General features: G+C 52.7%; 7 protein-coding genes across 7 annotated transcripts; 3 read left to right on the plus strand and 4 right to left on the minus strand.

The window, feature by feature from the left end:
• Positions 1-61: 61 nt before the first annotated feature.
• On the plus strand, positions 62-1,835 carry HETIRDRAFT_145932 (cell cycle control protein). Its single transcript, XM_009544186.1, has 6 exons — positions 62-225; positions 278-411; positions 476-905; positions 1,003-1,332; positions 1,389-1,551; positions 1,609-1,835. Exons 1-6 carry the CDS (start codon positions 138-140, stop codon positions 1,646-1,648), a joined length of 1,185 nt encoding a protein of 394 aa, XP_009542481.1. The 5' UTR covers positions 62-137; the 3' UTR covers positions 1,649-1,835.
• HETIRDRAFT_379682 (uncharacterized protein) lies at positions 1,451-3,252 on the minus strand. The gene is made up of 4 exons (XM_009544187.1): positions 2,992-3,252; positions 2,185-2,927; positions 2,048-2,124; positions 1,451-1,992 (listed from the first exon to the last, which is right to left on the minus strand). The coding sequence occupies exons 1-4, from the start codon at positions 3,203-3,205 to the stop codon at positions 1,794-1,796; spliced, it is 1,233 nt and encodes a 410-aa protein (XP_009542482.1). The 5' UTR covers positions 3,206-3,252; the 3' UTR covers positions 1,451-1,793.
• Positions 3,253-3,363: 111 nt separating this feature from the next.
• HETIRDRAFT_379686 (uncharacterized protein) lies at positions 3,364-6,946 on the minus strand. The gene is made up of 15 exons (XM_009544188.1): positions 6,773-6,946; positions 6,392-6,710; positions 6,276-6,337; positions 5,973-6,221; positions 5,775-5,915; positions 5,625-5,724; positions 5,246-5,570; positions 4,888-5,182; positions 4,694-4,830; positions 4,401-4,638; positions 4,207-4,339; positions 4,079-4,144; positions 3,946-4,020; positions 3,720-3,881; positions 3,364-3,662 (listed from the first exon to the last, which is right to left on the minus strand). The coding sequence occupies exons 1-15, from the start codon at positions 6,901-6,903 to the stop codon at positions 3,639-3,641; spliced, it is 2,457 nt and encodes an 818-aa protein (XP_009542483.1). The 5' UTR covers positions 6,904-6,946; the 3' UTR covers positions 3,364-3,638.
• A 377-nt stretch (positions 6,947-7,323) lies between these two features.
• On the plus strand, positions 7,324-9,701 carry HETIRDRAFT_236485 (uncharacterized protein; the record flags this gene model as incomplete). The annotated part of the gene is made up of 4 exons (XM_009544189.1): positions 7,324-7,501; positions 7,674-7,859; positions 7,914-9,244; positions 9,315-9,701. Coding segments are annotated over 4 exons (2,082 nt in total), but the record flags the coding sequence as incomplete, so codon positions are not given.
• A 267-nt stretch (positions 9,702-9,968) lies between these two features.
• On the minus strand, positions 9,969-11,355 carry TRX4 (thioredoxin-like protein). The gene is made up of 7 exons (XM_009543556.1): positions 11,228-11,355; positions 10,983-11,149; positions 10,796-10,921; positions 10,581-10,736; positions 10,282-10,512; positions 10,144-10,220; positions 9,969-10,088 (listed from the first exon to the last, which is right to left on the minus strand). Exons 1-7 carry the CDS (start codon positions 11,328-11,330, stop codon positions 10,046-10,048), a joined length of 903 nt encoding a protein of 300 aa, XP_009541851.1. The 5' UTR covers positions 11,331-11,355; the 3' UTR covers positions 9,969-10,045.
• A 67-nt stretch (positions 11,356-11,422) lies between these two features.
• HETIRDRAFT_145927 (major facilitator superfamily) lies at positions 11,423-13,578 on the minus strand. The gene is made up of 10 exons (XM_009544190.1): positions 13,448-13,578; positions 13,082-13,377; positions 12,934-13,025; positions 12,628-12,870; positions 12,377-12,568; positions 12,200-12,318; positions 12,017-12,144; positions 11,900-11,963; positions 11,785-11,824; positions 11,423-11,733 (listed from the first exon to the last, which is right to left on the minus strand). Exons 1-10 carry the CDS (start codon positions 13,526-13,528, stop codon positions 11,582-11,584), a joined length of 1,407 nt encoding a protein of 468 aa, XP_009542485.1. The 5' UTR covers positions 13,529-13,578; the 3' UTR covers positions 11,423-11,581.
• Positions 13,579-13,766: 188 nt separating this feature from the next.
• HETIRDRAFT_145926 (glycoside hydrolase family 13 protein) lies at positions 13,767-15,089 on the plus strand (the record flags this gene model as incomplete). Its single annotated transcript, XM_009544191.1, has 5 exons — positions 13,767-14,385; positions 14,434-14,573; positions 14,638-14,797; positions 14,853-14,937; positions 14,994-15,089. Coding segments are annotated over exons 1-5 (573 nt in total), but the record flags the coding sequence as incomplete, so codon positions are not given.
• Between the last annotated feature and the right edge of the window lie 145 nt (positions 15,090-15,234).

Here is a 15,234-nt window from a genome sequence, read left to right on the forward strand (position 1 = left end):
AGTGTGTGGCCGGGTTTGACGCTGAGGCAAGCGAGATCACGTAGTCAGCCGGGTGGGCCCAAGCAGTCCGGCACTCTCACCAACCCCTCCATCATCTCTCTCCCTCAGGCGTCCTCCCAGAGGCCTCTGCTCTCTTCATGGCCATCTTCAACAGGCGGAAGAACGCCGACCCCAACGACAATTCGGAACCAAAGAAGGAAAAGGGCAGCTGGAAGCGCCCGGCCAGTCAGTCGTTCTCGCTTCAGTCTCGCCTATGTATCATGACATCGTCCTCCAGATACTGCGTTCAAGCAGCAACGATTGAAGGCATGGCAGCCCATTCTCACTCCAAAGGCAGTCCTTCCCACTCTCTTCATCATCGGTATCCTTTTCGCCCCCATCGGCGGTCTGCTCGTGTGGGGCAGCAGCACCGTGCGTCCTCGCCCGTTCTCCCACTCCAGATCCACTCACTCACTGTTCTGTTCATTCACGACAGGTCACAGAAATGACCATCGACTACACAGACTGTGACACTCTGACCGCTCAGTCCACCCTTTCGGATGCGCAGAACAACCTTGTCAATGTTCCCCACTACACCTACCGCCTTCGTTCCTCCCAGTCCGATGCACAATATACCGCACCCCAGTATGCCTTCATAAACAGCTCAACAGACAACTCCGCTCGCAATCAGTGTATCGTCCAGTTCGACGTTCCATTCGATCTCGATCACACTGTCCTCCTCTACTACAAGCTCACCAACTTCTACCAAAATCACCGTCGATATGTCCAGAGTTACGACTCCGACCAGCTTAAGGGGAAAAACCGCACGGCGAGCGATCTTCACAACGGTAACTGCAAGCCTGTCGCCATCCTCGACAACAAAGTCGTCTACCCATGCGGCTTGATCGCTAACTCAATGTTCAACGGTAAGGCTCCATTTCCACCTCTGTCCATGTATCTATACCTCCTTCGATCCATTCGCCCCTTCTTCACCGTCAACCATCTCATGATAGACTACCGCAGACACGTTTTCGAACCTGACGATGCTCAACCCCTCTGAGAACGCTACGGACTCGTATCAGTTCAGCGAGCAGGGCATCGCCTGGCCGGGAGAGGCAAAGAAATATACGAACTCCCCCGACTATAACCTTGACGAGATTGTTCCGCCTCCGAATTGGGCCGCCCAGTTCCCCGATGGCTACACGACGGACAAGCCCCCACCCGACCTCCGCTCCAACGAGCACTTTCAGAATTGGATGCGCACCGCCGGCCTCCCCACGTTCACTAAGCTCTACGGCAGGAACGATGGCGACAAACTGCTCAAGGGCCGGTATCAGCTCAACGTCACCATGAGTACGTCTGCTCATCGTGCCGTCTTATCTCAGCTCATGTTATCCCCTTCTTTTCAGACTTCCCAGTGCGGTCCTACTCAGGAACGAAGTCGATAGTCATCACCACGGTATCGTGGATGGGGGGGAAGAACCCGTTCCTCGGCTGGGCATACGTGGCTGCAGCCGGTCTCTTCGTTCTGCTCGCCGTCACAGGTACTATCCGACACCTCCTGAAGCCAAGGTACCCCTTTCCCCACCTTGCTCTCGCCATTGTCCACTCACGTGCCCTTTCCCGCAGGCGGCTCGGAGACATGAGTCTTCTATCTTGGAATCGGTGATCAGGGGTTCCCGTCGCGCATCTAATTTCCACCATATGTACTGGACAGTTTGCTATACATGTATTATTTTCGCGCGCGCGGCGGCTGTCGTCGGCGAGCCTGCTCAGTGCGCAGGATAATAATGGATTGAAATCCTTGTTTGTACTCAGCGTTTCGATAGGGAATCATATAAGACGCGGCTTTTCGCACGTGGTGGTGGGCTAGCCTCTGTTTTGTTCGTATGTGGTATTTGCTCGGCGGTGAGACCGATACCTTGACATCGGATGAGGACACCTTGTCCCGACGAATCCTCCTCGATTTCGAACTTGGCGTCGGTGAGCTGCTCGGCAACCCATATGGCCGTCCTGATGAATAACGAGAGGGGTCAATGAGAACGTCCCGGGTGAGAGAGCCACTTACTTCGTGTGCAACGTCAACGGCCCTGTCTTCACGATTGACTCGCCCTTCGCGAGAGCGAGAAAGATGATCATCTGGTCCTATTTGCCCATAGCGCGTCTCCGCAGATGACTCCCAATAATATAACTCAAAGAACGCACCTGCATGAACTCATCGACGCACCCCCCGTGCTCCAGATTCCTCCACAACAGTTCTGCTGCCTCCTCCCCGACCGTCTTCGGATGTAGCAACTTCATTCCCACAGCGCTGCCCGCGATCAAGCATCCCTCCACCGTCTCCGCCCACACAAAAATCCCCGATGCACCCCCCAACGCGTCCTTGTCCCTTTCACGCACGGCCTCGATATCGATCACCGACGCGTCCACACCCCTCGAGACAAGATACGCCATCGCCGCGTCCCGCATCTCCCGCGCCAGGAACGCCGGCACCCCCGACACATATGCGCGCCCGCGTACGGCACGGACAGCCCCGCGCGTCAGCATCGTCACGGGGCGCAGCGGGCCCGGCACTGGGGGCAGAGCGAACTCGACCTCGCCCCCGCCTTTGGGCCAGTACCCGCGCCTCCGCACGTCCAAATGCGGCTCGAGCCCGAGCCTGCGGAGGAATGGGAGCAGGACGACGCTCGTGTAGTCGATCTGCGGCGCGTGCAGCGCATTTGTGCCCCCACGCAGCACGAGGCGTGTCGGCGGCGATGTGGGAGCCGAGAAGAAGAGGATTGTGGGCAGTGCGACTTGGAGAAGGAGCGCGGTCGAGCCGGCCGTCTTTGAATCGGCTTTGTACTCGCGCGAGAGGCGCAGCGCGCCCGGGTGGAAGTGGATCTCTGTAGAGCAGTCGCGTACTCCGGCGAGCGTCGCGGACGCAATCTCTCCAACAAGCTGTATGCCTGCGCGGGTCGCGGTAGAGTGGGCGGGGCAGGACAAGCGCAGGTACGAGCGGGTGCGACGTACCGGCCTGATGCTGTTTCTTCAATCCCGGGGGGACTCGATTTTGACGAATGTTTTGCACGATAATCGGCTTGGACATGAGCGCAGAGAGCGCGACGGCATTGCGCACGAGTTGGCCCCCGCCTTCGAGGCGCGAGCCGTCGATGACGGCCGAGGCTATAGTCGCCACTGGTTTGTAGAGTTGCATGTCGGCCTTCGAGGCATCAATGTCGCTCATGCCCGAGCTGTGTGAAGATGTATAATGAGAGTGTTTGAAGAGAAAAGTCAGTCCTTATTGCAGAAATGTAATCACAGAACCTCCTGCCTGAGTCATCTCTCGCTGCTGTGTATGTGGTCGAAGATAGCGATGTCTACACTCGTTGGCTCTGGCACACTGGCTACGCGTAACCGGTTACATATGTTGAACGCACAGAACAGAAAGAGCGTGAACATGATTCTATACGACAGTTCTACTTGGTACTAAGGAAGATATCCAACAAAAGTCCGAAATGAGTGAAATGGAATAAGTGATACAGACATGGGTGATGCAGTCAGTGATGTAGATGAGAATACGCTAAGGGTATCAAAGAATCCCGGACCCCTCCCGACGATACCAGACTCTTTGCAGCCTAGAGAAAGAAATCAAATGAACACGATGTGCCGGTACCAGCTCACCGCCGCAGACTTGAGCCAAACTGGAAAGAAAGAGCGCCGTCAGTGGCCTTCCCGGCAGTGATTGGATAGATACGCACGTTTCTGCGCTGCTGCCCTAACCAGCTGGTGGGTCCCAGACGACCTTGCTGTTGCGGATGTCCCAAATGGTCTCGCGCTGCACGCATCCCGAGATTATGTACCGCGCCCAGTAGCAGCTCCTGCTCTTTGCGATATCGGATATTGGCTTCCTTGAGAAGTCGCTAGCAGTTGTGATATGTCAACATGAGCATGAAAACAAAGAGAAATGAAGCAAGGATTGAAGACCTTTGTACGTGCAACCTCCTCTTCTAAGATCTTGACCTTGGAACGAATGCTGCCTTCCGCCTCGTCGAAGGTACCCTGATCAGGGACGTCGATAAGCGATTCGAATGTACAAGGGTTGTGGGAGCGAACTAACAGGTGGGGCCGATCCAGTCAACTTCGCTTGCTCTTCTTTGAAAAGCTTGTCCTGTGACTTGATGAACTGCAGGTGCATCGATCAGAATATACACCTCCCATATAAGATGCTGAGCGGAGGATACTAACAGCTCGGGCCTTCACTAGCTTTTCCTGAGTAGTCTTGAGCTGTTCCCTCAGCTGTACGTTATCCTCATGCTGTGAAAGGACGCGAGATTTGACATCTTCAGGAACATCCTTGCCCATGGCCGCACGAAGTTCACTAGAAAACATGGGTGAGCTAGTGAATTTCTAACATATAGATCGGATGCCAAATGACTGACCCAAAGTCACGCTCCCGCTGTAGCATTTTCTCCCGCTGGCCAATCCCGTCGCTTTGAAGGTTCACCTTTTCGAACAGCAGGCCGTTGATCTGCTCTAACTGCATCTTGTTCTTCTCGGCAGCCTCTTTCAATTGTTTGCGCATCCGATCGAGCTCGGCCTCCAAGCCTGTCTTGTCTTCATTGACGGACTCCCGCAACGAAGCAAGAATCTCAAGCTGGTCCTTGTTGACCAAGTTTACTGACAAAGAACAGGATGAGCATCAGACTATGACATATCACAAGACGCAACTGACAGTCTGATCTAGCGATCGTCAATTCTTTGGTCATGCTTTCACACTTGACCTCGAGTTCTGCATGCTCCTTGCGCAAAGCGTCAAATTGATCCACTGTTTCGTTCAAGCGTTGACGCAGAGCGATGGCAGCCTCGGTGCTGGACATAGAAACATAATATGAGAGGGAAGCCCTGCTTAACACGAAATATACTCACCCGTCACCCAATGCCTTTCCGCTGCGAATCTCTTCGAGGTCATTTTGCAGGACCAACTTCTCCCGATGTGCAGCAAGATAGTCAGCCTCATACCTCGCCTTCATCCGGTTCGCATCATCGAGCAAATTCTCGAGCACAAGTACACGACTCGAGTCGGAATGGTTGGTTTTAGCGGCTTCCAATTCGCGTTGCAACTTGCGGACTTGAAGTTTGAGATCGGTCATGGTGGTTCCAGTGAGCGCATCATCCAACTCTCCACCCAGACCTTGACTGATTGCTTCCTCCTCCATATTCACTTCCTCGTGCGAGTCAAGCGGCTCTTCTGTGGCTATGCCATCTTCGTCGGTGGCCACGTCACTGATGCGCGGAGCTTTTGCAGGTTTCGCGGACGGGATGGGACGATGGGAGCTCAACTCAAGCTCACGTACACGCTCCTGGTAGAGCTCCAACGTCTCGGAATCCTTCGCCCTTTCCTCCTCTGTGATCCGCAGTTTTGTCTTTGTCTGCTCCAGTTCGTATCGCAAGGTGTCGAGTTCCTTATTCCTCGTCGATGCTTTGCCTTCCAGATCGACGATTTGGCTCTTGTAAGACTCCATGAGGGGCTTGAAAGCCGCGACTTTGCGGTACTCCTCTTCGAGCGATGCATTCTTATCCACAAGATCCGCATTCTGCTTCTCTAGTGACTGTAAAGGATATGTATCCATACCGAGTGATATATGATTAGGCAAAGGCCTTACCTTGACATGCTGTCGTAGATCGGCACCCTCTTGGAGTTTCTTCTTATACTTCTCCATTACATTTTCGGTCTTGGCTAACCGGTCTGCTGCGTGACGATACCTATTGAGGATCAACATCAATATACCCTTTGTACCATTGAGGAAACTTACTCGTCCACTTGATCCTTCAACCTCGCCGCTTCATCTGCATGTACTTGTAACTCCTCTACTCTGCGCGTCAAGTCAGATACCATGTTTGTCTGCTTGTCAACTTCGGACTCAGCCACGGCAAGATTGTCTTCGCTCTTCTGACTACATAATGACTCACTTGAGTATGCGATGCGAATAAGCGAAGAAACTATTACTCACAGGTCAACGCGAAGCCGGTCGATCTCAGCACGCATCATGACGTCTGCTTTATCGTTCCTCCGGTTATCCACCTCCCGTTGGACCTCCCGCGCACGAGCAAGCGCCTCGTTTTTTTCAGAGACGGCATCGTCGTAAGTGGTCTGCAAAGTGCGGTGTTCCTCCAATAGAGTCTGGTACACTTTCTCAAGGGTCTCTTTTTCGGCTAGCACGCGACTACGTTCGGATTGGATCTGATAGTAATGGTCGTCCCTAAGTTTGCACCGATCGTCAACTTATAGACCACCATGATAGAAAGGCACTGACTCGGTCATACTAGCTTCACCAGCATTTCCACCTCCAGCTGCCGATTTCACCTTAACCATGACCTACAACGATGTTACTACGAGCTCTCGCATTGTCGAAGCCAATGCAATACTCACTTGTTCGATGGCCTTCATTAAGTAGTGCTGATCGGTCTCACTCAATCCCTGTATCTTTTCGATGAAGCCCTTATTCTTCTCGCACTGCACGGCGATGGCGATGGCGAGGCGGCACATAAGCAAGGTAGATGCAACATTGTGGTCCTTTGCAATTGCCTGCAAATCTGGGACGTCCAATGCGCTTGTGGGTTGGCGTAAGACGTCCGAGAAGTACTGTGTCATGAGACGGTAGACCCGTTTCAGGGCACTGAATCGCAAGACCCAGTTGTCCGAGGGTTGAGCGGAAGGCCGTGTAGGCTGACGGAAGTACTCTGCATCTCTATTTCATAGAATATAGGAGATCAGCCGAAGAAACAGAATTGCTTAGACACCTGCTCTCACATAGTGGAAAGGATCTCGATGAGCGCGGCACCATCGCTCAGGTCGGAGACGGTCGTCACCGGTCTGGTAAGATCAAACGAGGCGAAAAATGAGAAGAAGGCGTCAGTTTCCTTGCGCTGTGATTCTGCCATATTTGTGGTAACGGCGTTCGAGGACGGAGAGGTGATAAAGTCAGGAAAACCAGTTCCAAGTAGTCCTTTTGGGCACGGTGACCAGCAACACCTGCTTATTACCGCTTTCGGCCAAGTCGGTTCGACCGACTCTCACACTTTCGCACGTCCTGTATCTCCCTGCTGTACGATCGACACCAGCCTGCCACCCCGTAGCACAAGCATAATAATCGACAGAAACATGCTTATTTCCCACTGTCAGACTTTGGAACAAGTTATTAGAATAAAGCTTACAAACATGGAACTACTGCTAGTAGCTGCATACGGAACGTTTAATTTCTCGTGGGAAAAGAGGCATTTGGGTTTGTTTGACGTATAAAGATCCTCGATTCTCTAATTTACTTACGGTCGCTTTTTCAGGCGTTTTGCACACTCACCATGCCAGGCTCAGCAAAGAAGAAAAAATCAAAAGCCAACCGCCCCAAGCCCGCGCGCGTTAGCATTTCAGGCGCTCAGTCGTCGGAATATGTCCCTCCAGACGAATTCTTAGAGAGCGTCTATCACGCAGAGGGATGGTCCAATGTTGTAGATATTCTATGTGCCATGCTTGACTTACCCGGTATGTCATTTAATCTCCATCGTGATCCGCCGCGCCTTGGAACGGTTGAAGGCTCGATTTCCTCTAAGTGACTAGAGATTCCGCCTCCGCTTCCTCGATCCTTTGTTCTTTGACAAAAGAGACCATCAGCAAAAATTTACACTATTGTCTTGCTTCACCCTTCTGATATTAGATATGGTCACCCGCAGCGGGTTCAAGAAGCTGCACAAGAATTTTGACGATATATCGCGCACTCTCAACCTTCTCTACTCATTCGCCCGTAGCAGCAAGAATGATCGACTCGCAGGAGCCGTTATTGCACTTTACGCGAAAATGTCCGCAGACACGATTCTAAGGGATCGTATCTTCAAAGAAGCTGGTATGTTTCTGTGATCTCTCAATGAGCGGTCAAGGTCGACGCCTCTGTCTTTAGACTTCATGGCGATGGTGATACCCTTGCTGGATCGGCCCGTATGCTGTCATATTGCTCTACAGGCTCTCAGCTCCGTCACCCATCATGGAGGTATAGACGTCCGTCTCCAGATCGCAAAAAAGACCTCCGTTTTCTTGCAACTGCTCGATGAACAGCCGCATGACATGAAAGCGGTTGAGCTAACGATCACAGTGCTATCGCACAGTGTAGCGAGCGTCACCAATAACGAGCAACCTCCTGACCCTAAGCTGCTGCCACTTGTCCATGTTCCGCGGCTGGTTCGCACGATAATCTCTTTCATCCGCAAGCCCCAAGTACCGCAGATGCTTTTTGATCATTCTCTTGTGCTCCTATCCGGTGCTGCACAACATTGCCACAGAGAGTTTCACGCCATCCCCAGCGTTGTCAACCTGCTTGTCGCGTGTACGAGAGATGCCGACATTCGTACTCGGGCTACGGGCCTTGGTGGCATTCTACGACTATACTATAAAGACAACGAAATTGAAGACACCCGTCTGGATCCGAGGAAGTATGTTGAAGCCGTTGGCAAACGCTGGCCAGACAACCTCACAGATGTGCTGATGAACTATGGCATGCCGCGCTGCGAAACATACACGCTCGTCAACACAATGCGCGACTTCCAGGTAGCGATGGCGGACATCACGAAAGATCGTGACTTTCATGCGCTCGGGCTAAAGTTTGCGGAGTACATCCTTCGAACGGAGTACTCCATCAGTCAAGGCGCATGGGAGGTGGAGGATCCACGCACGGGAAAGCGGGAGATAAGGAGCATAGGACTGCCGTTCATATGGTGGATAGATTCACTCCCGCTCGCAGCAAAAGCACTTCACGATCATGGTTCCGCAGGCGAGCTAGACAAGGCGGACATTGTCCAGCTGAAATATCTGATCATAAAGTCTCGCCTGCCTGAAGCTCATGCCATGGCCCGCAAAGCCATAGAGCGCAGCCCACACGTTGGATTTTGGTACTACGTGCTCACGTTGGGTGCCGACACCGTGGATGGTCTCCGCATCGCAAAGCAGGGGATGAAGTGCCCCAACATGTCCGATTACGTGCGGTTTGGTCTTATCTATCGAGCAGCCGAGCACGCGATGACCCTCGCGTTGGCCAAATTGGACGAAGCCATGAATGTGGGGCATAACCTGGCAGAGGGTTTTGCGCTCGCCATGTGCGCCATGGAAGATTCTCACACCTATATTCAAGAGGCACCCCCGGATACACGCAGCATGAAGAGCGTCTTGTATATCAACCTACTCTCGATGCTCCTCGTCAAAGGCCATGAACTCCACGCGGATAATAGGGAACTCAAGGTCAGAATTGCGCAGCCCACTTATCGACTTCATCTTACTATCTTGTTATTGGGGTTTCCCCGCTGTTCAGGAACTGAAAGGGAAGCTGCAGCTTGCAGACGATTTTTCTACTTTCCTCTCACGTCCGATCAGCAAGACCCAGATGCGCCTGACGTGCACCACCATCATCGACCGTATGGAACAGGCGTGGAAGGAGTGGGATACTCACATCCCCCAGTTCTCCGAGACCATGCCATCTGACATTTCTGCGGCCGCTGCCGAGGATGACCTCGCCGTTTGGCTCGAGAAGGTCGAAATCGAAGATCCGGATATTGCGGGAGGCCACCAGCACGAAGATGATCAAGGATATCTTCATCCGAAGATCAACTTCAGCGATGTAGAGCTTTACCGTTGTTCATGGTGCAGAAACCCGAGCGCGCTCTTGAAGAAATGCAAGGGGTGCGAAAAAGCGAGGTTCGCTTCGTCGATGTCCCACTAAATATCTGCTCTTGACCGATTGCACTGTGCAGGTACTGTGACTACTCTTGTCAGAAGGAGCATTGGAAGGGCCATAAGAAAGTTTGCGATCGGCGAGCATAGTTGGCCCGCCCATCGCTTGTGCTCCGAGGTCTTCCAAGTTGCCAATGTATTAATTATCTTGACATATGTAACCTATGATATCTTGCAAGAAAAAAAATCGAGACGTACAATGACATGTACTTTCCGCGGTGACACATTGAGCGCTAAGCATAGCCGGTCATCTTGACATTTCTCTATAGATCAAAACAAGACTATCAAATACAAAGGTGTCATATACATCCACTAGTCATCTGTTTTCCTCAGGCCACTAAGGTCTCTCGTAACGCTGTGAATTATATTCAGATTCATGCCATCTAACATCAACGAACGGAAATACACACCCCGAAAGAATACCAAAAACGTCGACAGCGTCGATGCGCGTCTCATCTTCTCCACCTTGGTTTGATGCCACGAAAATCTATACACAGATCATGAGCATCGTATGAGTGATCGTTCGCACGCGTGCAGGGAAAACGCACATGAAGACTGTTGACTGCCTGGAACCGCACGAATCTCAACTGAATAGGCTTCCCTTCTTTGACCTGCTCCTCTGTGAGTTCCAATACCTGAGCGGCTTCGGGTTCCTGGGCATCTTCGACATCGTCGAACCCGAGCGACGGCCGATTCACAAACAGCTTGATGCTCTTTGGTGCTTGGGCAAGGATTGAGGACTGGATGACAATTGAGCGCACCCGGACCACCTGGTTGAACTATATTGCGCACACGTCAGAACTGACTATCTTGTGCTTGACAGAACAAGACGACGATGAACACACACCTCGATGTTCAAGAGGAGCTGCTCATCGGCGTCGCTCAACAAAAATTCTTTGGTGGTGTTAAACTTCTTTTGTGAGACAATGCCTTTGAGGGTATGGGTTGCGGCTTCGTTGAGACAGTTGACTTGGCTCAGGTCGAGATGCTCGAGCAGTGATGGCTGAGGGTGCGAAGCCATCAGCTCCCTGCGACGATCGCGGATTAGCGTACAGTACGTACGTCGGATGAAGCGCCATTTGAGCCAGAGCTGGAGGAAGCAGCAGCAGCAGAGGAAGACGCGGCTGCAGGCGCTTGACTGTGAGCGAGGACGAGATCTTCGAGCTGCTTAGGCATCGCTCCCTTCAACTGTACAGGTCGACAATGAATCAGTCTCTAGGCATCCTATACACGAGGGCATGTAGCTCACCGTGGCGACCACGCCCTTGTTCCTGATGAACAAAAACGTCGGCATCGCGCTGACGGAGTACTGCTGCGCCACCTCGGGCACCTGGTCGACGTCGACACGCACGAAGGCAGCGCTCGTGAACTCGCGGCTGAGCTCGTTGAAGCGGGGAGCGATGGCATGGCAGGGTCCTATACACAGAGTGATGTGTGCCGCAAATTTCTTGACTCAGGGAAACTCGCCGATGGCAGAGTGCACGGAGGACGTACCGCACCAGGTTGCGTGAAAATCAATCACGACGAGGCTGTCTTTCCGTTGCTCGAGCAGAGCATCAAGCTGGGCCTTGGACTGGATGTCTGTGATGGTCGTCATATTGTGTGGGTGGGCGGCGGTCGATATATTCGGGGTGCAGATGTGTTGTGCAACAAGAACAAGCACTGAATGACGCGGACCTTGACACAAGTGGATCACGTCACTACTATCTGTTCGAACTTCTTCGACTCGGACCAACAAAATGCTACAAACGACTAGTACTGGCAAGACCTTATTAATGCCATCCACCACCAAGATATTTCATCATGAGACTGAAAAATCCCCTCAAGAAGAACAAAACCCCGAAAATGTTATCCCCGGTAGCTTCTCAGCAAGCCCAATGTCGATAAACTCAGAGCAGCAGCAAACACGTAGAACACTCTCCCCTCGCGCTCCACATCACCCCCAGACAGGATATTCCGGAGGGGAAGAAATACGAGGCCGACGAAGAAATTTGCGACCCCTGGACATCATGTGGTCAATCATGCGTCCTCAGTGAATCGGATAAACTTACAATTAAGTGAGAGTGCTACGGATGATAAGGCTGCCACGGCCTGAATAACCGGAGCAGTCAGTATCTACTATCCAACTCACAGAGAGTACTGTGTGGAGGAGAAATGAACGCATACATTCGACGGAGATACTTCCGGAATGATGACGAATGGAACGGGACCCAATCCTGTAGCGAACGACCTGTGAGAATCTCGTGAGCAAGATCCGCACTGATATGTTTCTTTGGAACGTACGTGACGAAGGTCATAATGGCCACGCTCGCAAGCGTCACCGCACTCGAATCCAGTCCGTAGCCGACGAGGATCAGTGACAAGACGGCTCCCACTGAGGACAGTAATAAAAGTGTCCGTCGTCCCCATCGCTACATGTCACATGAATCAACATCATTCGATGAGTTGAGTGTCAACTTCAGATACCTCGATGAGGAAGATAGGTGGTGCTGTCATCAGAACATTCACAATGGTGATCCCCAAAGAGATGTAGGGTCCCATGTCCGGTAAAGATTTGGATAGAATGTCGTTGCTGTAGTAGAGCACTATCAAAGGGTCAACTTACAACCCTTAGTCGTGGAAAGCGAGGGAGCTATTTGTTACCCGCGTTGATGCCTGACAGCTGCTGTGCAAGCATACCAAAGGACGCGACGAAGAAAGGTCGACGAAGCTGCCTAGCGGTGAGCAGCTGGAAGACGGATACGGAATGTGTTCGTTCCGCTGCCAAACTGGGGTGATCCTCCTCCTCTTCCTCGCCTTCTTCGAGCAGAGGATCTTCGACATCAGCAGCAGAGTCTATACAGATCAGCTGTTGCAAATCAAGCGAGTCGCCTCGTAAATTTCCATGAGCTTACTGTCAGCATCTGACACGTCGTACTTCCAAAGGCGTTGTTCAACCGCTTTGAGGTCAGCCAGCTCCCCTCTCCTCTTCAGCCAAACGGGAGTTTCCACTACGAGCGGACTGACAAGGAGCTGTGCGACGGATAAGCCAGAGGAGAACATGAGAACGAAGCGCCATTGTGTAGGGGTGGCCATCTGAAGCCCCATGGCTTGTGTGACCATGATGCCAATAACGATGGCGAGCTGCGTCAGAACACCTTTCGCGCACACATGCTATCAACATCACAGCATAGAGCACCGTGTGTGCGAGTGACCCTCACCGACACTGCCTTTGATTCTCGGAGGTGCCAGTTCCGACAGATAAATTGGGCCAACACAGAGGCCGATCCCAGCACCGGCGCCTGCTAGCACTCTGCAATTCGGGATCAGCGCTCCCACTTGGATCCTCGAGCAAACAGGACCGTTCACCTTCCAAACATCAGAAGGCCGATAGATGCCGAGATGGTCATCAACCCTGCACCAAGGGCAAAGAGCGCGCCACTGGCTCGCACAGCGCCCTTGCGGCCATAGCGGTCCAGAATAAGATTTGCGACCAAGCTGCCCATGAGGCCACCGACGGTGAACACTGAGGTTACAACGGAAAAGGTGCTGTCCGACATGGGTATGCATGACGGGAGGCCGTAGTAAAATGGGATGGAGGCATCGCGTCCCCTGCATGTGAGGACGGCTTGGATTTGATTAAGCGTGGAAATGTGGTAGCCATACTTGAAGAATGAGTTCAGATTCTGGGCAGGGGATGCCTTCGCGAGAGATGTCTTGCTTCAGAGATCATACCTGGAATGAAACCACCAGAACCCATGCACAGACCACCCATCCAAACCTTGTGAATGACTGAGGTTCAAGGTGACTAGACATGCGGTTCTGCGATCAACGCGTTGTGCGTCTTACCAAGAGAGGTCAACAGGTATTACGCGTCAAAGGCAAGCCGACTTCTGCCAACTTGCAGCAACGAAGAGCTTCGAGATGGGTTCGAATGTGCCGGTCGTCGAGTGTACGGACTGGTGTACAGTACGTATGTTGCGGTCGTAGCGGCGAGCGCCAAATCGGGTTCACTTGCTACATCGTTCCCACGTGGTGCTCTACTGCCGAAAATGCAATCGGTACGTACTGGGCACCCTCTGGCAGTCCCCAGACAGCCCCAGACAGCCACCGCAGATCTGTCAACTAAAGGGTTATATCCAATACTTACCCCACATCTGCACTGAAATCCCACAGGAATCAGCAGGAGCTCTGCTAGAGCACCTGAAAACGACCGCAGGAGTCCCGTTTGTGTACTTGATCCCGAGGCGGACTCAGCGTTTCACCAAGGAGGCGAAAGGCTAATCAAAAATAGCTGCCACTCGCCGACGGAACGGTTGCATGGCTTCGGTGTACACATGATCCAAACATCAAGAAATACATATGGCCTCGCCTCCGACTCTCCTGGCAGGGCCCTTTTTTACCTCTTGCACACACTCTCCCAACGTCTCTGCCAACACGGTACACCGTCGCAAGCGTAGTCCGTGCTGGTCAAGGGCCCCTTCAGTCGCTCCCTCTCGTCTACGCTCTCTAATATCAGACTTAGTCACCTCCCGACACTACACTCATTTTTAAGCCTCGGCGTACCCTTGCCGGTTCATAATGCATGCCCTTACTGCGTCGTTCGTTCTCTCCCTCATGGGCTCTGCACTCGCCGCAACCGCGGCCGAATGGAGAGGCCGGTCTATATACCAGTACGCACCTTCACAAGGGAAGCTCCTGTCGCTCTAACAGTCGCGCAGAATAATCACGGACCGTTACGCTCTCCCCTCCGGGGCAAATACTAATGCGTGTGATCCTGGCCAGCAGACCTGGTGCGGAGGGACGTGGAACACCATCCGTGAAAACCTGGACTACATCCAAGATGCCGGGTTCACCGCCAGTGAGTGCCGCTCACCGCTGTCTTGCCCGCCGACCGTGATTGAGAGCATTTTACGCGCATATAGTCTGGATCAGTCCCGTCTCCCAAAACTACGAAGGCCCGCGCACTGCGTACGGCGATCCCTACCACGGCTACTGGGTCGCAGATGCAACCAAGCTGAACAGTCGTTATGGCACTTCTGACGATCTGAAGGCGCTCTCTGATGAACTGCACCGCCGTAACATGTGAGCAGATCTGCCCCCTTGGCGTACTCGCAACTGAAGCTTCCATCTCTCGAAGGTTTCTGATGGTCGACGTTGTTGCGAATAACGTGATGGCAACATCGACGACGCCTGATTTGTCCACGTATATGTTCAAGGATCAGGTCGGTTGCATGCATGCCTGTTCGCGTACGAGCCGCATGCTGAAACGTTTGACGAGTCTCAATATCACCCGTATTGTCCCGTGGATTGGAACAACATCACGAGCATTCAAGAATGTTGGCTTGGCGACACCAAGGTCGCGCTGCCTGACGTGAACACCGAGGACCCAGTGGTGATATCTGCCTATGGAGAATGGATTCAGTCTCTTGTCCAAGAGTACGGGATCGATGGTCTGCGTATTGATGGTGAGCATCTCTCGGCGTGTATTCCTCACCGTTCCAGCTGATAGCAATATTCTA

Source organism: Heterobasidion irregulare, assembly GCF_000320585.1.
Source record: "Heterobasidion irregulare TC 32-1 unplaced genomic scaffold scaffold_02, whole genome shotgun sequence".
NCBI classification, from domain to species: Eukaryota; Fungi; Basidiomycota; class Agaricomycetes; order Russulales; family Bondarzewiaceae; genus Heterobasidion; species Heterobasidion irregulare.